Genomic DNA, 25,580 nt, shown 5'->3' with positions numbered 1-25,580 from the left:
CATTTAGTAAATGATGCGGTTATGGTTTCAAGTTTTAGGCCGATTAGCTAAACGGGTTGGGTTGGTTTTAACCGCGAAACCCATTGGTTTCAAACCGAATTGAAACCGTTTAAACCGATCCGATTAATCCATATAACAATTAAATAAAGCAGGGGCAGAATCGGAATATCACTTCCAAAAATATAACCCTAAGTGAAAGCTATTGGAATGAAATGGATTTGAGACGTCTTGTGTTCCTTACTTCCCTTTTCATGGTTTGAACCCCTAGTTTTCTCAATCAGGTACGTACGATTAATCTATTAGTTACAAAATAACCAAACAGTCTTCATTCAATTCTTCTCATCTTCTTTCTTCTTCTTCCCAGACTCTAATCTAAGGATATGATGATTCATTCATCTCTTTCATTTGACCTTGAAAATTAGGAACTTAGGTTTATGGGTTTATAAGGGAATGCTAGGGGAGAAAAGGATCATGGGTTATAAATCGAGTGACATTGGAGAATGGCCATGCAAAGAAATAGCACTAGATTATCAAATTAAGACATACCATCATCATCAATATAGAATCTCTTATTTGTGGTTGCCAATTATTTTTGGATAAGCTTATGATCTTCAGTTTAGAGATGGTTGCAAGTTATAACAAACTGATTGTGAACCATTTTACAAACCGTATGGAATAAACTGAAATTGAAACCGTTTAAAACTGTGAAACTGACACTATTTAGAAAACCATGGAAACCGAAACCGTTTACTAAACGGTCACAGTTTCAGAAAGTGGAACTGTTTAGTAAATGGTGTAGTTATGGTTTTAGTCAAATAAATGTGAACAAAACCGATCTGCACCGTTTAAACCAAAAGCGAACCGATTAACACCCTTACCTGATATACCATAATATGACCAGTCATTGAGAGACGAACACATGTCTTGAGTAGCCTAAGAGACATGCCGCCGACCAAGAAGGATACACCACCATTCGACTAGATAACAACATTAGTGGTTGGCAGTTACTCCTACAACCACCTTTTCGTACGATTGAAGACGACCAAACCAAACCCTGTATCTACCTAGAGATGACCTGTCCCTCATTAGGAATGGTCACCCCTTTTCAAGTCGACCACAATGGTCGGCACTTCCCAAGCTAACTATGAAACTAGGGATAACTCTTATCATTCTAATTGGCAAAAGGTAAAGCCCCTACCAAACACCCACTCCTTATACCCATATCTATTGTCCACATGTCATTCGAATCAATTATCCAATCGTGAAATTGTGACATCTATAACTGTTTTCGAACCTAACCTATGCTAACAAACCTGACCATGGTTAGGTTAGATAGTTGTCAAACCTAAGCATGACCACAATTCAGTTAACCATTAAGACCTGTGGTTACTAAGGCACCATTTGACAACGTTTCTGCCATTTTTGTGTCCAGAACAGCAAAAACGAATTTTCACGTTTCTGGAAACAAAAACGGATTTTTGGGTGTTTCATGAACCTGTTTCTTGGATCGATTTACGCACACATTGTTGTTTGATAACATGCTCCACCCTCTCTCTTCCGTGACCCTCAGCGACCCTAGACATTCTCATTCTCATCTTGGTCCTTTTCTCTTGCACCTTCTTTGTCACCTCCTATTTCTCTTACATTTTCCAATCCCTCTCCCAAATCCTTCCCTTTCTTCTAGTTTCTCATTCTGCTGCCTTCCGAGAGTCCCCTTTTCCCTACATTCTAGGGTTTCTTGTATTCTTTATCGTCACTGCTGTCTCTATTGAGATCTGTTGTAGTTACCGGTCGAGGAAATGTGAGAACCCTGGTTGCAAGGGCTTGAAGAAGGCCTGGAGTTCGATATTCAGTTGCAGACAGAATATTGCTTGAAATCTTTGTTGTGCATCGAGTTGTAAGGCATACCGTCGTCGTTGTCTCTACTGTTTATTGAGTTGCAGATCTGTGGAGTCCACTTTTGAGCTTGAGAAGAGTCACGCTTCTCACTTTTTGGCTTTTTTATCGAGCACAAATCCACAATTTGTTGCCTTCACTTGTTTCTAGAAATAACGAAACAAGTATAACTTGTTTCATCACAACCGTTTCTTGTAACATAAATTTTCATAAATTCCTATTTATGTTTCTAAAAACGAGTGGAACGAAACAAGATTATGAAACGTTTTTTACCCAGTTTCTCCATTTCTAGGAACAGGAAAACTTAGAAATGTGTTTTTAGGAACATTGTCAAATGGTGCCTAAATTTAAGATCAACAATGGTTGAGTTAACCGTTATGATCAGTTTGGATGCTTTGAGATCAACCATTTCAGCTCAGACAGTGATCAGTCCACCAATAGCTCAAGTCCGCATCAGTAAGGAAAGAGACCTATGGACCAGTAGAAGGGCTCACCGACCAGGACATAAAGGGAACCCAACCAAAACAAAGGTAAGCAATTAATTTAGAACACTCAGAGCTCACTCCAAGGTTTCCTTCCCTTACTAATATACTAACTTAGGCATCAGAGACCACCTTCGGGCTAGTTTTCTTATCCATGATCCTGCAGGTACCAAGCACCAAGCAAGTGGGAATCTGCACGAACAATTACATTAAGAAAACTCGATAAACATGAGATGGACTAATCCAAAATCAATTGAAACCAAATCTCGCCTTAAAGAATCGATTTGGACCAATACATTCATGAAATTAGTTCGAACCAAACTGACCATTCTTTTTTTTTTTTATTTAGTTTTGGTAGAAGAAAACATGGCTCAATGTTGGAAATCATAGCCCTCAGCTCCCCTACTTGAGATCATCGTCCAACATACCACCTCGATGCATGGGCTATGGGACACACTAAGCACCAACAGGGTTTGCCAAAATCAAACTCGCAACCTCAAACCCACAAGGTGATTCACACCGAATTGACCATTTGATGCCCTATATTACAACGGTTGCATAAATTTTCTATAGAAGGGTAAATCCCTATGTAACAAAAGGGGGTGACAATAAGTCGTCACCATTCTATGTGACACACAAAAGAAAATCTAGCCTCTGAAAAGGTTTTTTTTTTTTTTTTGATAAAATAGTGCAGAACTACTTATGGGAGAACTTTTTTAATTACCCAAAATACTCCTATTGCTTTGGATAAAAACTTGGCATAACACTGTAAACTAGTCTACCATTACACAAAAAATAAAAAAATAAAAAAATAATAATAATGCAAAAATACTAATGAAAATAATTTTTTCATTACCCAAAATACCCCTATTTCGTAAACTAACCGTACCATTACACCAAGCAAGACCTTTTGCAAAAGCTTCTTATTACGAACACTAGCCTAGCCTAATGGTGGCAACTTCAGCTTGAAGAGTCTAGAAGAACTTATGGGATCGGACCCAATCGTATGCAAGTGTGTGTAAGAGTAAGTATCCATTAACCCTACTAGCACCAAATAGGCTGGCCATTGGCCATTGACACCCAATAGGATGGAGTAAAAAAAAAAAAGCAAAAGCTTTTGTTTTTGTTTTTTGTTTTTTTAAATTCAAGAAAATATTGGCGCTTTATCAAAAAAAAAAAAGAGGGGCATTTTCGGAATGTAGCTTTTTATATAGGGTTGTTCGCCAGTCGCTGGTCTCAGCTGAGTGAACTTTTGCCATTAGCGCTTGCGGCGACCAAAACCTCTCTGTAGCCTCTCATTTTATCTACAAAGCCCTCGCAAAGGTACTCTCCGAATTTCACTCATCTCTCTTTATCTGGGTTTTCGATTCTGGTTTTGTTTTCTCATTCCAATGTAAGCATTTCGATCTCTTATATTCTCTCATCTGGTATTCGATGGAGTCTTATTCGGTAAGCTTAGTGGTATAGTTAGGGTTCATGCGTCTGGTTATGTATGTCTTTCTTATCGTGCTTTTGTTGAATAAGATTTTGATTCGGGAAATTTTAGGGGTTTGACTGCTGTAAGAAGGTTATTAGCAGGCTGGAGTTTGATGTTAGGATTTTGGTTGCCTTTAAGAGGGTTTCAGGTTTGATTGTTTATATTTAGGGTATATTGATATGATGAGTGATCGGTTTCTGTTTCTGTCGTTGACATCTGGCCAATCCCCATAAATGTTTCGTTTTTCTTATCAATTTGTTGTTTGTTAGAGCTCATTGGAGTTGTTTCACTAATCCTTACTTTGGATTTGGATCTGATTCAATTTATGGGCTTTACTTAGCTCAGACGATGATGTCAGTATAGGTTGTTGGTTAAGTATTATTATGCGTACTTGGATAATGGTAGGTCTCAGAGTGCTACTAGCGGTTGATGTTTTTCAACCAAGTACAGGTGATGGAAGTGCAGTGTTCACATTGTTGAGGAAATGTGGAGCTCATAGAATTATTTTATTTTATTTATTTATTTTTTTAGAGGCCCATGTTGGACATGGGTAGGTAGTATGTTTAAGATTGGGACAGTAGTTGGTGCAATATTGCCTTTTGTTCTGTGGCTCTGATTGTTTTAAATAATGCACATGATACGCTCTCGAGTAACACTTATGGCCACTTTAGTTGGAAATGTCTAGGTTGATTGCCAAGGGGAGTCTGTTTTGGTACATCATCTGGTGTGTATTGGGTCTTGGAAGATGCCTAACATGATTCAAAACACTTGCTTTTATGCTGCTCTCAATGTCTGACCAACATAGTAAATGAGCTTGCAGAGTTAGATTCTACAACTTAGCTCATATTAGTTGCTTTATTGGGTTTGTGGTTTGATGTGCTAAGATACTTTCCCAATCCTCTTCACTATTCCCCATCGTATATATATTTCTATTATGCATTTGAAGAGAAAAACAGTGGTCCCTTGATTCTTTATTCAAGAGTCAGTGAAGAGGTTTATTGGAGGGGACAATATGTCAGTGGAAGAATGGTTCCATCAGTTTACATGCATTATCATCGGTGAGACTAGGAATTGGTGTAATCTTGAGTTAGTTTTGCATCTTTATGTTTTCTATGCAGCTTCATGTATTACTTGGACCATTAGTAATGTATCGTTGGGAAGATTTAGATCTCATGTAATGGATTGTACTCTATATATTTTGGAACAAGTATGCTTACAGAAGCTCAGATTTTTGTTGTTGGTTGATCACCTACAATTTGGATGCTTTAGCTGCATGCTCTACTGTTGAGGATGAACAATTAATTTTATAGTAAAGAGGTTTTGTGGCTGGAGCATTGATGCCTTTCTGCTCCCTTTGGGCAAAATGAGTTTATTCTGTATGGATGGAGACATATACCTAGCATGTTTCTGCTCTTAACACTTGTAAATTTCATAGCCATGTTTATACTTAATTCACATCCCTGGGCATGTTAGTCAACTACTTTTGTAATCTTGTGTCGACTACAATCCATGTTTTATAACTTGTTTAAATCGGTGTTATTGTTGACTGGTGCTTTCCTATGTCAGTACTATGCTTGATCCATTTGCCATTAGGTATTCTCAGTTCTCTAGAAAATGTTCAGAGGAAAAATTCCATTAGAAATGTTCTTGTGCTATATCTGCTCGTCACAACTGTTTCTGCTGGTGGAGGTGGTATTATTATTGTTAGTTTGTTACTTTTGATATTTGAAAATGGATACTACTTTATATTTGGATATGCATTTTTGCATTACCTGAATGTTAAAGATACATATATTTAAGTTTGCAGGGGCAAATTCTAGGACTATACAAATCAATGTGTTTATTGTTTTAGACAGGTACACTATGGAAGAAGGGGCAGGGGGAGGTAACAGCCAAGAGACTCGAACTTGAGACCTCTTGATGAGTGTGGCTTAGCACACAACCTCACCAACTGAGCTAGGCAGTTGTTAAATCAATGTGTTGTAGATCAGAGTGCCAAATATTTAGAAGCAGTGGTGTAAACAAGTAGTTCTAATTTGCCTTTGGAATTTTGTCTTCACATTTTTTTTTTTTTTATAAATGTTTGCAGCTGGAAATGTTTCTTTTTATATGTTAAAATGGTTGAACGAGAAATTACTAGTTAGAAGTGCTAGTCCCCTACCATTATGCTTGAGGAAATTGCACGAAAATTTGCTAATGCTACTTTGTTTAGTTTGAGCGATTTGAAGGGATGTATGTTTAATAAACTAAAGAAATTGTGGTCTGAGAAGGATCATCTAACCTCTGTTGAGGAATGTACTCCATGATGATCTAAAAGGAATTGATCGTCATGAAGATTCCATCTATGATAAACTCTGCCCGAGGGTTTCGACGTAAGCACTACTTGGCCCTTTAGTGTTTGGTTAAATGGATTTTGTGCGAGGGTTTGGAATTGGAAATTGCAGTTTTGATATCTTGGGTATATCGGTCTCTTTTATGTTTAGCAAATATAATTTTTAATGCATGACCTATTTGTTTGAATAGCCTATTATATGATGTAGATGAGCAATGAAACTGCATTCCAATAGATTTTTCTATGTACCAGTGTACCTTTGGTATGAAAATGCATTTGCAAATGATTATATCATTCCAGTGGGTGAAAAGTGGGTATCTTGGCATTCTGTAGCTTAGGGTGAAAGGATCAAAGAATAATCTCTTGTAAGAGTGAATGAACAATGAGGGAGTGGTCATAATCATGATCGAGATGAAACCTCCATGTGTAATTGGATGGGCTATTTTTTTCATGTTATATCACATACCGAAGGATCAAGCTTTGTGAAATTAAGAGGCTCTCAAGTGTATATGGTCTTGATAGAGATTAGATTCAAATTATGGATTGGGTTTGATGTTTATGCAAGATCCTAAAGCCTGTGTGTGATGGGGGCATCTAGATTCTATGCTGCCTTCCTAGAGCCTTTGTGTGGCAGAGGGGCATCTGTATTCTATGCTTCTTTCCAAAACCCTATGTGTTATGAAGGGGCATTTTTGTATTCCATGGTCCATTCTTTTACTTTCATTTGGTTGCAAGTTATGTTCATGATTAGTAATTATTTTTTTTTTATATTGAAATTCCTACTCTAGTGATGGTTAGTAGCACTTGTATTTGATCTAGCTTCATGAGGTATTTCCTTCATCTGTTACAGATGAATCGGGATAAGCTTATGAAGATGGCCGGTGCTGTACGCACTGGTGGCAAGGGTAGCATGCGAAGGTGGGTTCAATTCTGTCCTATTTATTACTCAACAATTTAATTTTAAACCATTATAGTTGTAGTGTTATCGAAAGTCAAATTTTCTCATACCTGATATACTATGATTGATTTCTTGAAGAAATATTTCTCGTATTTTCTGGATAAGACAGTATCAGGAGCCCCTTCAATAATGTTGGTGTGATGCCATTTGAATACATGGCGTGGCCCTCAGTCTGATGTCTTTGGACAAGTTATTTGGCAAAATATAAACGTACTTGCTTGTCCAACCCCCTGTGGGGAATACTTTCGTATCATGTCGCATGTGCCTTTTTGGTTTTGTAATTAAGCGTCTTACATGCTCAGTGAGTATTGGCTGCCATTGTTTTCTGCTATGCTCTACTAATAAGGGCCTGCCAAGAGAATGAATGGTCTTGAGCACTAAACTGATGATTTCTGGATTTTTCATACTGTATTCTATATATGAAACCCCAATTTTGTTCTCTTGGTGTATGTTGAAGATGAATGATACACTTTAAAGTTGCGAAGAATATGCGGATTGACGTTGGCAGGTGTTACTGCTATATCATTTTGTGAAGTAGTCATCTTTATTGGTACTACTGGGTATTCAAATTCCACATGGATCAGATTGCCTATTTTTCCAATAAGTTCTTCCATTGTGCTTCAGCAGGCACGAGGTAGGAGAAGCATCTCTTAGGGTATTTTGGCGGATACTTACTAATGCTTTCTCACAACTTGTTATTGGTGTTCAATGGAATCTACTCTTCTCTCTCTTAATGAAATTACTCAAATAACCTGTTACAGAAAACTGTCATGTTAATTCATAATTTCTTGTAGTAGAGGCTGAAATTTTGGTTTAGGTTATATGAAAGCTTCTTGTTCTGTAAGTTAAAAAGTTGGTCTCTTACCTGACTGCTGCAGATGCTCAATATCTTCCACATATTTTGAATGTTATATGAATTATTTACATGCTCTTGACGACAGAAAGAAGAAGGCAGTTCATAAGACCACAACAACTGACGACAAAAGGCTCCAGAGCACCCTGAAGAGAATAGGGGTGAATGCCATCCCTGCCATCGAGGAAGTCAACATTTTCAAGGATGACATAGTCATCCAGTTTCTAAACCCCAAAGGTACAAACCAGCTAGACATGAGGTATTACATCCATATGTATGGGTTATTATATCTGCTGACTGTATTTTTATCTGTTTCAGTTCAAGCGTCAATTGCTGCCAACACTTGGGTTGTTAGTGGTGCTCCCCAAACAAAAAGTACTCTCTTATTCCTTCATTCAGTTCTCCATATAAGCATCTATCTTTGTCATTCTGTCCTAACTATATATAGTTCTAACTTAGATGATACATCATTTGGTGTACATATTCCATAAAGTGCATAGATAACATATATGATGATTAAAGGTGCACATTATTGGGTGATGCTCATTTTGTTGCCTCTACAAGTGAAATTAACTCAATTGTATGATTAGCATCAGTCTGCTGATGCAGCTTCTTAATCCCACTGAAAAACTGAGTGTCATTGATGTTGTTAGCATCTCCTTTATAGAATTTTCTTCAAATTTGTTTTTGTTTGTGTATTTATTTTAACTACTTTTATTCTACCAAAAAAGAATTTTTTTTCACTACTATTTCGGAGTGGCTAACATCTGAATATCTTCTGCTCTCAGAATTACAGGATCTTCTCCCTGGAATCATCAACCAATTAGGTATAATTCATTTTGTCGCTTCCTGTGCTTTGTTTTCAAATTTTATTCGTCTAATTTTTTGTTATTATTTTAAGGCAAAAATGTTCTGTGCATGGCCGTGCACCATGCAAGGCCTTATCCCCATAAAGTTGGGATAAGGCTCTGTTTGTTGTTGTTGTTGTATACTTGTAAACCAAATTTTTGAAATCACAGTATTCAAATGGCATACTCATTCAATAGGGTTCTTATCCTAGCTTTTGTTTGCTGAAAACATATGTTAAAAGGATGCTAGTTAGTTTTCACTCGAATACCATTTTGGTCTTCTAGTTCAACTGCGAGTGTTTCCTTTTTGTTTGATTTTTTTTTGTTTTGGGGTAATATTTTTTGTTTGATTGTTCCAAGTGCAATAGATTCCAATCTTAACTCCACTAGAACAATGATAGAGCTTGAAAATTGAAGGCAGAGTTCATTCTTTTTTAGGGTGCATAGTTCAACTCCTACTTTATGGGATCAATAGTTTTGTTCCATCAGTTTTATGGTTCTTTGTGTTTATTTCCAGGTCCAGATAACTTGGACAACCTGAGAAGGCTAGCAGAGCAGTTCCAGAAGCAAGCACCAGGTGCTGGTGCAACCCAAGAGGATGATGATGATGAAGTTCCAGAGCTTGTGGCAGGGGAGACATTTGAGGCTGCTGCTAATGACGGTCAAACTTCCTAGAGATTCTGAAGGATTTCTTTTATGTATTTTTTTTTTCTTCTTGTTTTTGGCCTATATTCCCAAGTTTTAAGTTACTGTTTTATTTACTTCTTTTTCGGCCTCCTTGTGACATACTAGAAATTAGTTATTTTGGTGGTGTTACCAAAATCCTAAGAGTTTTGCTCAGCTCCTCATATGTACCTGAATTCATTTCTGAGTGACTTGACAGTTTTTGCATCATCTCATTTTGATCCTTGAACCGTAGCTGTTCTATGTTGTTCCTACACTTAAATGTTATCAAATTATCGACCTTTGAATATAATAGTGATCTGACAAGGATCACAATCGTACAGAGATTTTAGTGGTCATGATCTGAGCTGGGAACCTCTGGGTCAAGGCGCATCTTGTGCAATTTGCGTAGCCCTAGATCTTATTTAGCATATGGAAAATCTGACATTTTTTTGGAGACCTGCTGGGTGAGCTTTGCGCCCCCACTGTTTTGCAATCGATTTCTGGGGCAGAAGAGCAGCTTCTAATGCCCATCTTGCTAGCCTCATCCTCGGGAGCTGGTCATCATCTCAGTTCGGCTCATGAAACTTCTGTAAAGCCGGGGATGGATGCTCCAGTCTTTTCAATCTGATTTAGGTAGCATCGCAGACTGGATGAGAAAGGAGTGGTGGATAAGTCTAGTTGAAGGCTGCCTCCCCCGCCCCCTTCTTAGTCAATGGGCAGAGAGATTCGACGGGTGAATTTCGAGATAAAGTACAACTAAAACACAATTAACAATCATTGGAAGGTCTGAACTGTTTTTACTCCCAAGTCCTGACTGATAACCAATCTCGATCTAACCTGACGGTCATTCGTGTTGTTTCTGATCCTCTGTAATTGAACCATGTGGGCGCATGAAGATCGAGTAGAGGATTTATGAGGTCAATTTAGTGCATGGTTTTAGATTGGGTATCGGTTGCTTTCTTCATCCGTTCATTCTTCAGGGCATACTTACAGGAGAGGTGAACTAAGACTTAGAGAGAGACTCAGAGGGAAATTCAGCTCATTCCGGCAGGTACTCCTAGTCCCTTCACTTCTCTGTGGAAAGAGAGGCTGCTGGGAAGAGGTATTCTGACAGATAATGAAGACTTAGGTGGCCCTGGAGGCCTGGACACTACTAGAGATGCTCCTCTACTAAAGGCTATCGGAAAAGGAAGAAAGAGAAAGGGGTCGGAACACTTCCAAGAGGGTGAGCGTCGATATTGGGATTTTGATTGGATCTGCTATTAGAACCAAGTGAATCGCTTTTTCGGTTTAAATGCTGCTTGCCCCAATGCTACTCGCTTATATTCCGGTGGATCAATTGGTTGCCACACCGGCACCGGCCAACCATGTATGCCTTGGGTGATACTCATGATCCTACAGCTCGTATAGTATTGAAAGAACGTCGACGGCAGAGCCGCTAGTTGCCAGTGATCAGCCCTTCTTAGCAAGAGGGAGCGTACCTTTTAGCTTACTGCCTAGTCAAATATATCTACTAAAATGGGAGAAAAAGGAATTTCATTATGCATGATTGAAACAGATAAGTCTTTACGATATAAAAGATGTCCCCTAGGCTCTAGCCCCTGCATTACAAATGCCCCACCATCCCCAAATGAAAAAGGACGGTTCTCCATAGGGAATTATCTCACAATGTGTGTTAAACAGAACAAACATGTGGGACTGTAACTTCATTGCACTTTTCTGCTAATTGATCGCAATGAAACCATTCAACACTTCTAACAGCGGGGATTTGACGAACCCTCGAGTTCATCAGCAAGTTTCCACTCTTGTTTGGAACTGTGGCCTCCCCCAGGTAAAGAGATACGAATGAGAAGATAAGAGTGAGGAAGTCCCTTTGATCCCATCAACTTCTCTTGTAATGAATTGTTGATGTTCTACCCTCTCTGAAACCCAACCTTTCTGTTAATGGCCAGCGTGAAGTAGATGAGAATCATTGTGCCCATGCTAGACCTGAACACCAAACCAGAGAACCAGATATCAGTATTTAGATAAACATAATCCTCAAAGGGAAAGGTTCCCACAGATTCTTTCATAAAAGTATTGACCAATTTGGTTCATATATTATCTCAAGAAGCACATTACTGAGCCTGCTGACTATAAGCAAGTTTGGTTCAACTAATGAATCAGTAAGAGTTTGTTGGTTTCATGTTTCCTCCTAATGTCAACAAAGCCAGCAAAAGAAATATATTCTCACGCTATTTGAAGCTATTAGTATCAAGTGCCCATTCCGCATATGTAATGGTCACTAGTATAGTATTCATTTACTAGTGTATTGTGGTTTCATAGCACCATGGTCAGGGGTTGCTACATGGTAGTTGTGTTGGGCCAATATTGGACCCCAGAGATATTTGCTGGGAGATATGGAAGCGATGATCGTCATGGGCAACATGTTGTGGTATTTTGGCTTTCTTATTTCTACACTTCAGGAGAGGTTTTGTTGGGGGGGCATGGAAATTTTCATTTTTATAATGTTGCACTTACATTGTTGCAAAGAAGAGAAGGATATTCCTTGGATTAACTGATGTGAGGCGATTGAATCTCTTACTCCGTCCATCACTGGACTCTATGAGATTAGGGCCATTAAGGGTAGCTGTGGCTGTTGTGCTACCTTTGTTTGTGATCAATGGCTGCTTCAGTGGCTCCAGCGGTGAATTCACTGCAAGAGGGATGAATTAGAGATATCAGCATGCAAGCGCATCCAGGTCCTACCTTGGTATAAGAATCTCTATTTTCCTCGCTTGGGTGCTTAATGTTTGATCTCTATATAAGATACCAAAGCTAGACTATTGCACGCTGGCCAAGTGTTGGTATCCATGATCTGATGAATCAATCCGAGAAAATATTTCATATCCTCCATTGATATTTATCATTGGCTAGAACCATCATATTAGAGCATATTTTGATTGTAGTAGACTCATGAATTGCGCATTGGTACAAAATCTGGAAACACTAATGTCTAAAACCTCCATGCAGATTGATTATTATTTCATAATGAATGGGAATCAGAATACCTGGAAAATATTATGAACTAGGCAGTTCATACCTTTCAAAAGAATCTTTTTTGATGATTCATCTATTTCTTCCACCTCCATACCACACCGTCTCTCCATCCGACAAGAGCCTTTCCGTGAAAGTGCTCTCTAGAGAATGAAATAAGAAATAAATGAGAAAACATGGTCGGCGAGCTCAACGCAGGCAAATCACTGAGATTGCTACAAGAGTTGGTTACTCACAGTCAATTTGGGGCTTCCTGAGCTTTTATCTGTTGATTGTACTAAGCTCTCAATATCCAACACCACATTAGCAGTTTTATCCATTGTTGCAGATTGACCCTAATAAATAAAATAACTGATTAATGGCAGATTTAAAAGCAAGTTCCTTTTTTTCATTAGAATTGTTCCTACAAGATCTTCCTTTAATTGTCAGAACCAAAATTTTCAGTTTTGGAAGGAAATTGTCAAAAAAGACCACGTTGCTAATGGAATTCCCTCAACCAATAATGTCTATTCTTTTGTAACTACCTGTTTTAATTCAATGGCTTATCCAAATAGCTCCAAGTGTGCCAACTTCAACCCCCAAGCTATTTGGTAACTCACAGCCCAAAGCTTGCTGCCGTGTGGCCAAAAAGACCTGTCTCAAACTAATGGGATGTTATTGAGAGAGGCATGGCATGCAGATTAGCCTCTACTATGGCTAATGTGGATGACAGCATTAGATATGTTATCAACCAAGAACTCCCTTCTATTTTTTTGGATGGGTAACCAACAACACCCTTATTACATTGGAAGTCTTTGAAACCCAACCAGAACCCTTCTACAAACCTACACAAACTGTGTTGGAAACCTTGTTCCAATTTCCCCAACACTACCAATATAAAATTAGATGGGGAAATATTTCCCTAAACACTGCCTATATAAAGTTAGATGACGAAATATATGGTTCCACGTCTGATATTACATGGTCAGAGGCATATGGTTTGCTATGACTTTTCTTCTCCACGACAAAGGGGTTCATGACAGGAAGAGTGAGAAGATAACTGTAACAAGGAAAAAAGTTGTTAATGGTCAGAAGGGTAGCTCCAATCAAGTACTTCATATCCCCTCTTTTATTTATATTTTTTTATTCTCCTCCATCCCCCTACCCTATTTCTTCTTCAATGTCATGTCCAACCATGCCTGCAAATGCATCCACAAATATGCGCACATCAAAATGTAGATCTCCTACATTTATGCTCTTCTTTGAAATCATAATTATTATTAAGAAATAAGAATTGCGATGTCTTTTCACAAGTTTCTTGGACACTTCAAAATTCAAATAAGGAGACGGAATCGAGTGAGAAACTTCACGTTCAAGCACAAAAAATCCACACACAAGTCACATCCTCACTGTATCCAGGTGACTAAGATTGATGAGAAAAATGAAAGGGGGGTAAAAACAACTACCGCCAATAACAATGATCACATAGTCTCTGTTAAAGGTGGTGTTTGTTTCCATTTTTCTCATCTTCCACCTTTACTTTGTACTTTTGCCTTGTCTTTATCTACACTATGTATGTGTCTACTAAGTACCAGAAAGCCTTGTTACATCCTGGTTGGAAAAATGCTATGGACATAGAGATGGATGCTTGATTAGATCATCAGACATCGTCTCTTACTGCCTTAGCCCCCAGGGAAGTATCTTGTGCAGTGTCAGTGGGTGTATATTGTCAAGTATCTCTCAGATGGTTTTTTTGAGCAATGATCACTGAAGGCTCGCTTGGTCATCAAAGGATACTCAGACGTATGGCATTGATTATATTGATTCTCTCCAGTTGTTCGACTTAACTCTGTTCGAGTTCTAATATCCTTAGTTGTTAATCTTGGTTGGCCTTTGTTTGAACTTGATATCAAGAATGTCTTCCTACAAAGTGATTTAGAACAGGAGGTGTATATGAGCAATCTCCTTGGTATGTTTCTAAGGGAGAGAATGCAACAAAGGTATTGCATTTCCAATTGTGTATATAGATGATATCACTATTTCTGGTGATAACTCTTCTGGGATTGCAGATGTCAAGGCATATCTACAGAGACATTTTCAGATGAAAGATTTGGGAATACTTTGATATTTCTTGGGTATTGAAGTTGTTCCCAGTATAAAGTGAGTTCCTGACAGATCTGATCCAATTCCTCAAACCATGCTAAACACAGAAAAATGTGCACAAACAATTTTCTACCCCCTATGTGAGTGTCCTGAAAAGTTTACTAATAATATGTAGAAGGGAAGTTTGGCCCTTCATAGCTATAATTAGTAATGAAATAAATAATTAGATCTTGTAATTTCATAATTAGCTTCTATTGGTCGGTGTCTGCCAAACATTTTCTGTGCTTGAAAGATTTCTTGCTTTATCCTTTAATAATGCAAGGATTACACTTCAAAAGATTCCACAGGAACGATGCAATATGTTTCTCCAAGAAGTTTGAAAAGCTAATAAACTCTCCAAACTTTACAGCCATCTGATGTAGAATAGCCAGAATAGTTAAGATCAATTTGGGTTTCTTCCTCAATCACTAATTCACTCCCATTTGGAAAATAATCAGACCCTGAAATCTCTTTGTAGTCCCTCATTCTTACAATTAAAATGCCTCTACTTTCTAGCATTGTCAATCAAGCATGAATGGAGGGGTAGGTTGCAGAGGTTTCAAAAACCTTTAAGCCAAACCCATTTAGGTATGGTTTCCATAAAATGACAGGAACCTATGATAGGCAGTAGGTTTGAAGCAGAAAAGATACTCAAGGAAGGACCCACTAAGGCATTAATCTTGGCTCCCATCCAGCACGCACAGACACCCTACCTTCTGTTATCTTTGTCGCCCCCAATAGAATGATCAGGCAATAGCAATTTAATCCCCAAATAAGCTAAAAGAAAACAAAAGAAAAAGGGGTAATGAAACATTATGACCAAAGAGCGTATGAGTTGTCCCACTCACCTGCATCAAAACTTCACTCATCACAGCCAACAGAACCACTCTTTCTCTCCCACTGTCCCTTTCTCTGTTAGAGGGTAAGTTCCTCGTTCCTGCGTTAATGGACAGAACGTTTAAATCGCTTCTTATTCAGAAACCAAACACAGCTCTCCCCCATTTCCTTTCCTCTCTTAGTTTTTCTAATTTCAGAGAGAAAGTGAGAAACACCATATACAGGGAAGGGTCAAGTAAGGTTTGGAATGTTGCAGGACCTTTGAAGTCATTGAAACAGAAAGAACTAACTGACGCCGTTAAAACCCTTTTTTCTGTTTTTTTGGTAAAAAAAATAAAAATAAAAGCGTTAAAACCAGTGGACTACACAATTTGACAGCTCATTCAATCTTTCAAGCGACTACCTTTTAAATTTCCTTTCTTCATCCCCTAAATTAATTTTAATCACTACAATGACCTTGAGTATCTGCTTATTCACATTAACACCCTTCACCAAAGTGGCAATGTTCTAAGTATCGGTATCGTATCGGGAGATCCGTATCAGTCTGACAAGTTTTCGATCTCAATATCTGGCCGATACTGTATCGGTTGAACCAGATGGCACAAAGCAGGAGTAAAAAGGTCAATTTATTTTATTTTTTATTTTTTTTAAATCAAGAGCATTTCTATACAATATGGGCAATCCGATACCGATCCATTCTAAAAGAGTATCGGTTTTGGGGATGCCCGATACCGTGCCCTAAAACCATGCACACTGCAGCAGATGGCAGATGAGAATGAGTTATCCGTCTAATTTCGGTGGGGTCCATAACAAAACGTGTGTGAGGAGTCCCATATACCAAAAAGTGCGGATTTTCTGGAAATACACAAAATATGAGGGAGTCTTTTGTTAATTTTTACATAAGAATAAAAATAAAAGGTAGAAAAGAGCGCTGTGTGTAGCAAATAGCAATGCTCTGCAATCTCTTAATGTGGCTTTTGATGACTTAAGCGAATTCGATCTGAAGAAGCTGCAACAAAGAAGATCAAGAATCGGAGAACTCTGATCTTCGCATAAGAAATCGAGAATTGAAAGATTTTGTTTCTTCTTACTCTATTGAAAAAACAATGAATCAAATAGGTGAATCAGGAGAGAATTTCTGCAACTTACAGAGAAACTCAACAAAAAAAATTTACAGAGAGAGAGAGAGTTTCTAGTAGTCGGAGATCTACCGGAAAAAAGAAGCGAAAGAGACAAAGAGAGAGAAACTTCATCGCCATTAAAGTTGCTTTTCCTTATTCATATTTAATCGGTTCCTCATGAAAAAACGCATTTAGAAAGAAAAAGAGAAAAAAGTGCAGGGAAGAGAGAAGGAAAATATGATGGTTGTACAGAGTAAAGGGAAAATAATACCTTCCTTCAAAGCGATCTCTAAGCAAAGCAATGCAAAGAAGAAAGGAAGGCCGAATCGAGGAGACACACCTTCTGACCTGTGAGTCTTTGACTTCAACGCCTCGTTGCCATAGGATGAACATGAACACTCTCTCTCTCTCTCTCTCTGCACGTTTACAAAAAAGGAAAGAAACCATTAATAAAATGAGCTTGGAAGAATCGAGAACTTAAAAAAAATCAAAATTTCTACATTTTCCTGCGTTTCTCGACCTGAAACTCAAACTAGAAGTGATCTTCACCGTTCACAGTTCACAGTTCAGCTACCTCTCGTTGATTCTCACTTTCGGATTAAGGAGAAATGCAGAAGCAGTTGCAGAATTGTGACGAGACTGAGATGTGAGTAGTGACAGCTCTTTCTGTTGAAGGCTCTGACTCTCTGTGTCGTGCTTCGTACTTTTGGCCTTTTTTTGCAGTACCGAGAGGTATGGCCAAATGTTTACATTAAATGCCCAAGTAATTTCCAAAAATATCGAAATTGCCACTGTCCGAGAATGAAATGGTGAATCGTTTGCGCTTCGGTCCTTTGCTTTAGGCTGTGTTTGGTGCCAAGGGAAAAGAAAAGAAGAAAAAAGAAAAGAAAAGAAAAAAAAAGAATCTAAAAAAGAAATGAATAAATAAGATTGTTTATGTTTTGTAACCAAGAAAGAAGAAAAATATATTTGTTTTTACATTTAATTAATATAAAAATATTAAAATAAAATTTATAAAGATGATATGCTTTCAGCCTCATCTGTCCTAGATCCACACCAAACAAGTCCTTTTACACCACTCCTATCACCATTCCATTCAACGGCTCAATGTAAGTCTCCACAAGTCATATGTTGATAAGGTTTTTTGTTGATAAGTGCATTCCTAGGGTTTTCACACTAGCAGGAAGAACATGTAGTTGAAATCTTTTATCTCTTTTTTTTTTTTTACTCTTTCTCATCGACATCACATTTTGCTTACTTTCCTTTTCTGTTTCCTTTGTTTATTAACTAACTCATCTCTTTCATGGTACGTGTATCGAGAATTCAAATTAGAGAGGACCAAGGAGAAATGTAGAGAGAACAGTCAGTGGTATTCACGGTTGGTGGCTTTCTGTTCTTGACAAGCTTCCAACCCAAGATTCAAATTCTCGATGTCTACATCAAGGAAGAAGGTTTCTGAGTTTGTTGGGCGGTAGAACAAGGATGGGTAGTAATAGTGTTCCTTCCTTTTCTCTTCTTTTTCTCTTTTGATTTTATTGGTCGCAACTGGTTCATGGAGATAAAATCAGTTCTGGACCCTAAACTATCCTGAAACCCCTCCTCTGCTTGAATCAGAGCTTCTTTGTTTGATACACACACACACAAAATAATTTCTTGCCAAATCTTGCCGTATAGACCAGATTTGTTTTGAAGCGACTGGGAGAAAAATTTGCTGTTTTCGAGGTAAATTTGAATTTTTAACGGAAGAATCTTCTTCCCCGTAGATGATAACCAAATGTTGAGAGAAATTATCATAAAGGAAAATCGAACTGTATAATTTTCTTTTCTTTTCTTTTCTTTTCTTTTCTTTATTTCTCTCGGCTACCAAACAAGTGTTTCGGAAAAGTATAGAATTTTAACCGTTCGATTGGTTTCAGATGAAAGTAAAACCAATCTGACGCTTCATAAGAATAGATTCCTGACTTTTGAACATCCTCGCCTGTGGGGGCCCCATGTTGGCTAGAAACCCTTATTATAGCTATATGGATTCGGGCTATTCCTGTGTGCTGGTTTTGGTGCCTGCAATACTAACCAGTGGTTTTTAAAAGAGGTGGGGCCAGCTGAAGTGGGCCAAGATTGGTCCCCTCCTCCCCTTGTAGTACGGTCGGGTATCCTCACTAGCCCAAACCAAGTCGGTGTTGGCTGCCTTTCTATAGCGACGAATTAACGTTCTCCTTCTCACTGATTGTTATGTGGGGTACCTTGGACATCACAAATGAGCATTGGGTGGGAGTTCCTTGGCCCACTTCAGTCTGGCCTTGGCCCACTCTGATCAGGATTTGAAATACTGTTTGGTTTATATGTTAAAGTAGAATAAAAAAATAGTTTGGTGTAGACCTAATTAGACCACGTGATTTCTCGGAGTTGATTGACTTCTGTGGATAGATGTACCATAATGTCTCTTCTTCACATGTTAAGTTTTTATTATAAAAGATTCCTTAGTTTTCTATTACAAGGAATGCCTTGCTACATATGAACAATTAACTTGGTCCATTGATTTGGGTAGAGAAATAGTACCCTAATGTGGTGGAAAACTTTTTTTCTATTTTTTTATTTTAAGTGGAATTCCTTCTAACATTTTAGAAGTGAAGATTTGCAACAGCTAAAAGAGGAGATTGCAAGTTGCATAAAAACCCATGAGCTTGGATTATCTAGCGAAATTGAAAGTTTGGAGTGATATTTCTTCTTTTTACCTTAGCATTCCTCGCTCTAAGAGGAAGAGTTACGGGTGGATGCTTTGATTAGATCAAGGTTTCACTTCTAATAGTGTTGTTAAGTTGAGGAGTTGCCTCCCCCTACTGATGGCACTGCCAAAGCTACCCAACTTGTATTTTTTCTCCCATGTTTTTTCTTTTAATATACATGATCCTTTTAGTAGAGAAAAAAACAAAAAACCCAAGATCTTCTGTGATATCTAAATCCTCTAGAGTCCCTCCATGTGGCAATGTCCAATCAAACCTATGTACAAGACTAGCTAACGAAAGTTCAACTGCGGTGATTCCGAATTGAGTTCACAGGCACCTCCGCCGACCTACCCCAAATGGAATTTCATTGGAAATCATGGCCCCTGAAATTAATAGAACTTGCATCATTGAAGAATTTCACTGGTTTAAACTTATCTGTTTCATTTAATGACATAGGGTCCCTTCCAATGGCTCTAACCATTGGCTAATAAACCCCTGTATATTGACATTTTTCATCAATTCACGTTGAACCAATAATGGAAGTGGAGTATACTTACAAATAGTGCATTTGTTCTATATCTTCTTCTTCTGTAATATTTATCTTACTGCTTTTGCCCTCCTTCCACGTTCTTTTGAACTTCTTTTTTGACTTTTGGACTTTGTCATTGTCTATTTTTTAAGTATACTTGTAGTATCAGTTCCAACAGCAAACATGTCATACAAAATATAAAAGACAATGAAAATAATTACCAAAATTTCAAAATTTCAGTTGGAGGATATGAAGGATCACGAGCTACTTAAAACTTAACCATAACCCACCCGCCCCCATGATAATAAACAAGTGGTTTTCCAGTTTACAAGATAATAGGAGGGATTGAGATAGAGTGGGCTACGGCCGCTAGGCTTTTAAAACCTAGACCTGATTTTGGTCATACCATATCCATTCCATTAATAGGGCATGTCAGGGACTGTTATTTTATGTTTTTTGGTAACATCAGGGACTGTTAGACCCACCCCATTGGTGGGTGCTCCGGAAACCCAACATAGGGCAACATAATTTAACATGGGGAAGTTTTTAAATCAGGATCAGTTTCCCATATGGGGAGAGTAATTACCCTCCCCTAATGAGATCCAAAATGGCAATAGGTATGAGAATTTGACAAATCTTTTAATAAAATATTATTGAATAAAAAAAGGAGTGTGTCTCATTTACCAGTCCAACCGAATATGTAGAATTATAAACAGAAATCCTTAAAAAATGTAGAGTTGAGTCGTATCAGAATACTCTTCTTAAGGTATTTGAATGTCTCGTATTTATATGCAATTGGGTTGACCAACGTCCTCACCTCCAAGATAAAACAACTATCCAATTTCTTAAGGTGCAATTTCAATAAGTGATTGCAATAGAGAGAACCAAAGGTAGTACTCAATGTATACTGTGTACGAAATGGTAGTAAACGGAGAGGTTTTTGATAAAATAGTCACTATTTGTTTTAATAATACTCAGAAAAAGACATTGGCAAGAGATCACTTTTTCCACAAGAGAGGTTTCCAAAAACACTTACAATTTAATAGGAGGTATTTGCCATGGCCCGATGTGCATGCACAATTTAAAAGCACCCTAGGGATCCCCACACACACATGGCAAGGTAGAATACCTCTCTCAAGGGCTTGCACTCTTAAGAAATATTCCCTCATATAAACCCTTCACATCTTTCATCTACTTCCGATGTGGGACTAAATAAACTGGAGAAAATTTATTTTTAACTCTTAACTTGTCCTTGCTTGCTAGTGTACAAACAATATTCAAAAAGTAAAAAAACAAAGGGAAAAGGTTTTGAACATTATTTGAAACCCTAAACCCTAAACATTATTTGAAACTTTAATTTTACTAAAGTAATATTTTATATTGTATAATATAAAATCCAACAAACACTCCATAGGGGATCAGACCCTTATGACGTGTGGTACAACCTCTGTTGATGATTAGATACCATGTGAGGAGGTCACCAAATGGGAAGGGGTCCAAACTTCAAGTTTTATTTATTTATCTTTTGGTACATGTTTTCTTTGCCATGCAATGAAATAAAAGGACAATAATTAATCCTTTGTCTGCCTCTTGTAGTATCGAGTTGATTATATGCTCCTATAGTGTAAGGGGATCCTCCATCAAGGGATTCTTCTTTAACCGTGGGTGTGGGAAAGCTCAGTCCATTCAACAGAATTGAAAATAAAATTTCTATTACTAGATGGGTTCCGAGAATTTTACTGCAATAAGCTTTGCATCATTGATGAGCTGAGATCACATTTCTATAGAACCATCAATGGCCAACTTGTGCAAAGCTGATAGCTTATCATTTCTTAGACAAAAAATAAGGTAGATTCATCTTATGTTAGGCCCGATTAGGGCAACTATCATCCTCAGAAAATTTTGTTCAGCTACATGGTGGAACCTATTTGGGCTCAAATTTAGAATATTCAAAGATTAGGTGGTTACATTACCCCAAGTGACATAAAATTTGACACAAAATTTAAGAGTATTCTATGTATGTTTATTTATTTATTTTTTTCTTGTAAACCATCACCTACGACTTGAAATCTAGTCACTGAAATGACAATTGAGTTTTCCTTCACCACGGTTGAAGAAGAATCCTTTGACCACCATTGGCATAGGTTCATACTCTTTATATTCCAGCCAAGTTTCCACTCTTCCCACTTTCTCTCTATGCATAGAACATTAATGACACTTTGTATTGCTTCCATCTGAACCATCTGAGCCATGCTCGATGAGGAGCATGGGTACCTCTCACTCATCTTTGTCTGAAAAACAAAAACATCAACTCAGAAAGAAAAATTTCAGTGGAGGATATTATGGGTATTCAATTATCACTGCCATGATATATGTTATTGTTGGAATAAGATTTGTCGATGCAGTAATTTTTTTTTTTTTTTGCTAATGACGGGTATCCAGGCCTTCGGCTTGAGTAGTCCCGCAGGCCTATACTGATTGCACAACCATATGAATCAGATCATACCGAGATTGAACTAGTCCCCATGGACCCATATTGCCAATGCAGTAACTGATGTTAATGATAAATTTGACAAGTCTAAGTTCTGTGACAACACCAAGATCGATAAGAAGGAAGATTTGTTTGTGAATTATTAAGCAAATAAAAAAAAAAAAAAACTTATACTAAGAAAGAATGTATTTGCCACTTGCAGTATTTGTCTACAGTTGTGCATGTTTAAGAGCTTAAGGTTTGTTAAATCCATCGTTAATATATAATAATGAAACCCAAATATAAAGAAAAAAATCAGAGCTGCATGGGTTAAAAATATTGGGGGTTGCCTAGTAGCATAATGGGTAAGTAACACCAAATTACAAAGACCACCTTATGGTTTGGCCACATAATTGCCACATAAGCCAACACCTAAAATCTTTTTATCTTTTTTTTTTTTTTGGTGAATTAAAATCTTTGTATGACTCATATTACCAGGGTGGAGAGAATTTTCACAAAGAATTAGGTTAAAGACAAACCATCAAATTTAACCTTAGTGGGTTTGATTTTCATCCAATGAAATTACCTTCCAACTGTCATTGTTTGTTTGTGGATGTTAAGCCACTTTGTTTGACTTTTTAACTGCCATTTGTGGAAGATCCTTAAGGGGGCGTTTGGTTCGATTTATCCATCGGACCAGATCCCAGGGAATCAGTTTCCCATTAAATTTAAACCGTTTGGTTCATTTTTGTGAAAAATCGATTCGGAGTCGTGGTGGCCAGTAGAATCAGGGATTTCAACTAAAATCCATGATTCATCCGAATCAACCTCAATAGGTTAATCCGGAATCGAGTCACGGTTTATTGGGTTCGTATAAAAGACATGGATTCAACTGGAGTTCATTTCCACGGTTTCCTGCGATTCTGACGGTGAAGTCCGACCGAGGTTCTCCCTGAAACAAAGCGACGGGTGAAGCAACAGGTAAATCGTGATAATGGTCTTCTTCTTCTTCTTCTTCTTCTTATTCCTCTTCTTCTTCTTCTTCTTCTTCTTCTTCTTCTTCTTCTTCTTCTTCTTCTTCTTCTTCTTCTTCCTCTGCTTCCTCTGCTTTCTCGTCTTCGTCTTCTTCCGCTCATCTTCTTCTTCTTCCTCGTCTTCTTCTTCTTCCTCTTCCTCTTCCTCTTCCTCTTCCTCTTCGTCTTCGTCTTCGTTTTCTTCTTCTTCTTCTTCTTCTTATTTTTCTTCTTTCTTCCTTCTCTTTTTCTTCTTCTTTTATTGTGTTTAGGGTTTCTCATATTTACCCTCTGTCCATGACAGATGCTCGCATCTGAGAAGAACACCTAAAATCGAGTTGATTGAAGGTGAGATTTCCCCTCTTCTATGTATTCTTTTTTGTATTCTTGGGCTACATTTGTGTTTTATTAAGATTATTGAAGTTCAGTTTCTATTTTTCAGGTTGTAAACTTCATATCTAGGGTTTACCCTATTTCCAAATCAGACGATCGACTCCAAGGTTTGAAGAACTAGAATCGAAGCTTGATTTAAGGTTAGATTTCGATTCTTATGTGATTTTTTTGTTCTTCGTATGCGTGTTCTTAATATTATGGAAATTCGGTTTCCATTTTTTGTTCTTCTTCTTCTTCTTCTTCTTTTTCTTCTTCTTTTTCTTCTTCTATGGTGAAACAGCCAATGATGATTCATCAGTTTCTTCGTCCATGCTTGTTCTTGATCCTGATCTCTTTGTATGTTTTCTGCTCTTCATTTCTGTCTCTTGAGAAGCCTCTTTGAAGGATCAGATATTCTTTAAAGGAGGTTCATAATGGAACCATCGATTCAGAGTCTCATAAAGGAGAGGAAATACCCCTTTGCCTTCGCTTTCTTTGTTCTTCTGCTCTGCGTCTCTGTTATTGTTCTCACTAACAATCGTTACACTCTCCTACATGATCACTTAGACATGCTGTGGTATGTTATTGCGTGTATTAACTTAAATTGTTGGACATCTCAATCTTGTGGAGTGGTCTTTTCACTTTACAGTACTTGTATGGTCAGTGTATATGGCTGATTAAAATGTCTCTGCCAAAACTTGATCTTAGTGGGTAAGAGCAGATCTCTCCTGAAACAAAACAGTAAGGAATAAATCATGTCGCCACAACCTGAGATGGATAAAGAGATCTGAGGGTGAAATGTGGATCGCCAAACTCCAGTGATTTAGCAAATATTCATTCTGTATTACATACTAAAGTGCTGATGATTTGTACTGTGATTTGACGCAGGATAAATTCCACATACTGCTGATAGTTAATTAACAAGAATAGGAACCAACAAATTATGTTATGTTAACAAGTGAGAGAATGGGTACTCTTCTTTCTATTTTATTTTGATTTTGAATGTATACAATCCCTATTGCTGTGCTGTGGTGAAGCCGTTAAAGAACCCTTTCACTTTGTTTAACAGCAATTACTACACCCCCCAAGACACAAACAATTCTTGGACTGCACTTCTGTATGTGGTTTTATCCTTCAGTGGAGTGTGGTGGTAGCAGGTCCCAGGAGGTCATGGGATTGACTTGAGCTATAGAATCCACTTGTATCTCTCACTGAGTTTTGTTGAAGCAAGGCTTAATGGTCATCCTCATCAGTTCCTGGACAGTTGGATAATAGTGCCTCCACTGATTCATACTGAAACAAAAACAGAGTGAAGGGAAAATAATCAGAATTTTCTTTTCTTTGAATCTTCCAAGTTAGATTACTATGTCTGACAATAATAGATAAATCCTGAAGGTAGAAGTGTTAATGTTCATCTTACCTGACATCCACAGAAGAGGCAATACCGATGTTCATCCCTGAGCTTCATCAGTATCTCTTGCAAATCCTGCATCCAAAGATGTCTTATTGCAACCTGAACAAAACCCACCAAGTAGAAAGCTTGGCATTTGAACTGGATGACCACTGGCTATCTAACCCATCTCTAGGATCAAAGCAATTGAATTTATCTATCCTGTTCTTTCTGCCAAACAAAGGACATTGCTGCTTATTGCAATTACATCTTAATTTGGTTGCAGGAGCTGCTTTTGGCTTGATTTTCAGAACCCATCACCAAAATGGTGAGGCCACTGATTTTCAGAACTTGGCATTGTTAAAAAAATAAAATAAAATAAAAAAATAAAAATGAAAGAAAGAAAGAAGAAGAAGACGAAGGGAATTTTTAACAAAAGAAAATTGATTCTTTTCA

The 25,580-nt window shown here is 37.7% G+C and overlaps 2 protein-coding genes, 1 long non-coding RNA gene and 1 pseudogene across 11 annotated transcripts; 2 read left to right on the top strand and 2 right to left on the bottom strand.

The window, feature by feature from the left end:
• The first annotated feature begins 1,563 nt into the window (after nt 1-1,563).
• LOC122067729 lies at nt 1,564-1,901 on the top strand (annotated as a pseudogene).
• Nucleotides 1,902-3,563: 1,662 nt separating this feature from the next.
• On the top strand, nt 3,564-9,740 carry LOC122067725 (nascent polypeptide-associated complex subunit beta-like). Of its 2 annotated transcripts, none has more exons than XM_042631561.1 (6): nt 3,564-3,701; nt 7,038-7,105; nt 8,087-8,235; nt 8,317-8,373; nt 8,787-8,825; nt 9,364-9,740. In XM_042631561.1, exons 2-6 carry the CDS (start codon nt 7,038-7,040, stop codon nt 9,519-9,521), a joined length of 471 nt encoding a protein of 156 aa, XP_042487495.1. In that variant the 5' UTR covers nt 3,564-3,701; the 3' UTR covers nt 9,522-9,740. The 2 variants fall into 2 exon arrangements, with proteins under 2 accessions (XP_042487495.1, XP_042487496.1); XM_042631562.1 differs by having other exon boundaries at nt 3,613-3,771.
• Nucleotides 9,741-11,031: 1,291 nt separating this feature from the next.
• LOC122067726 lies at nt 11,032-17,326 on the bottom strand. 8 transcript variants are annotated; one of them, XM_042631567.1, is made up of 7 exons: nt 17,128-17,326; nt 16,968-17,043; nt 15,518-15,606; nt 12,785-12,883; nt 12,595-12,691; nt 12,033-12,207; nt 11,032-11,501 (listed from the first exon to the last, which is right to left on the bottom strand). In XM_042631567.1, exons 3-7 carry the CDS (start codon nt 15,536-15,538, stop codon nt 11,426-11,428), a joined length of 468 nt encoding a protein of 155 aa, XP_042487501.1. In that variant the 5' UTR covers nt 15,539-15,606; nt 16,968-17,043; nt 17,128-17,326; the 3' UTR covers nt 11,032-11,425. The 8 variants fall into 8 exon arrangements, with proteins under 8 accessions (XP_042487501.1, XP_042487498.1, XP_042487497.1 ...); XM_042631564.1 differs by having other exon boundaries at nt 16,899-17,041; XM_042631563.1 differs by having other exon boundaries at nt 16,899-17,043; nt 17,148-17,326.
• A 7,288-nt stretch (nt 17,327-24,614) lies between these two features.
• Nucleotides 24,615-25,261, bottom strand: LOC122067728. Its single transcript, XR_006136857.1, has 2 exons — nt 25,155-25,261; nt 24,615-25,027 (listed from the first exon to the last, which is right to left on the bottom strand). It is a non-coding gene; the product is annotated as an uncharacterized LOC122067728 (long non-coding RNA).
• Nucleotides 25,262-25,580: the final 319 nt, after the last annotated feature.

This window comes from Macadamia integrifolia, unplaced genomic scaffold (genome assembly GCF_013358625.1).
Source record: "Macadamia integrifolia cultivar HAES 741 unplaced genomic scaffold, SCU_Mint_v3 scaffold3088, whole genome shotgun sequence".
Lineage (NCBI taxonomy): Eukaryota > Viridiplantae > Streptophyta > Magnoliopsida > Proteales > Proteaceae > Macadamia > Macadamia integrifolia.
This window is presented reverse-complemented; position numbering and strand designations above follow the sequence as displayed.

Excerpts from the sequence above, each read along its gene's own strand:
- LOC122067725 (XM_042631561.1), top strand. The coding sequence starts at position 7,038 with ATGAATCGGGATAAGCTTATGAAGATGGCCGGTGCTGTACGCACTGGT. Across the intron at positions 7,106-8,086 it reads GGCAAGGGTAGCATGCGAAG|AAAGAAGAAGGCAGTTCATA; the intron begins GTGGGTTCAATT and ends TCTTGACGACAG. Across the intron at positions 8,374-8,786 it reads TGGTGCTCCCCAAACAAAAA|AATTACAGGATCTTCTCCCT; the intron begins GTACTCTCTTAT and ends TTCTGCTCTCAG.
- LOC122067726 (XM_042631567.1), bottom strand. The coding sequence starts at position 15,538 with ATGAGTGAAGTTTTGATGCAG. Across the intron at positions 12,692-12,784 it reads CAGGAAGCCCCAAATTGACT|AGAGCACTTTCACGGAAAGG; the intron begins GTGAGTAACCAA and ends TTCATTCTCTAG. Across the intron at positions 11,502-12,032 it reads CTTCTCTTCTTTGCAACAAT|GTCTAGCATGGGCACAATGA; the intron begins GTAAGTGCAACA and ends TTTGGTGTTCAG.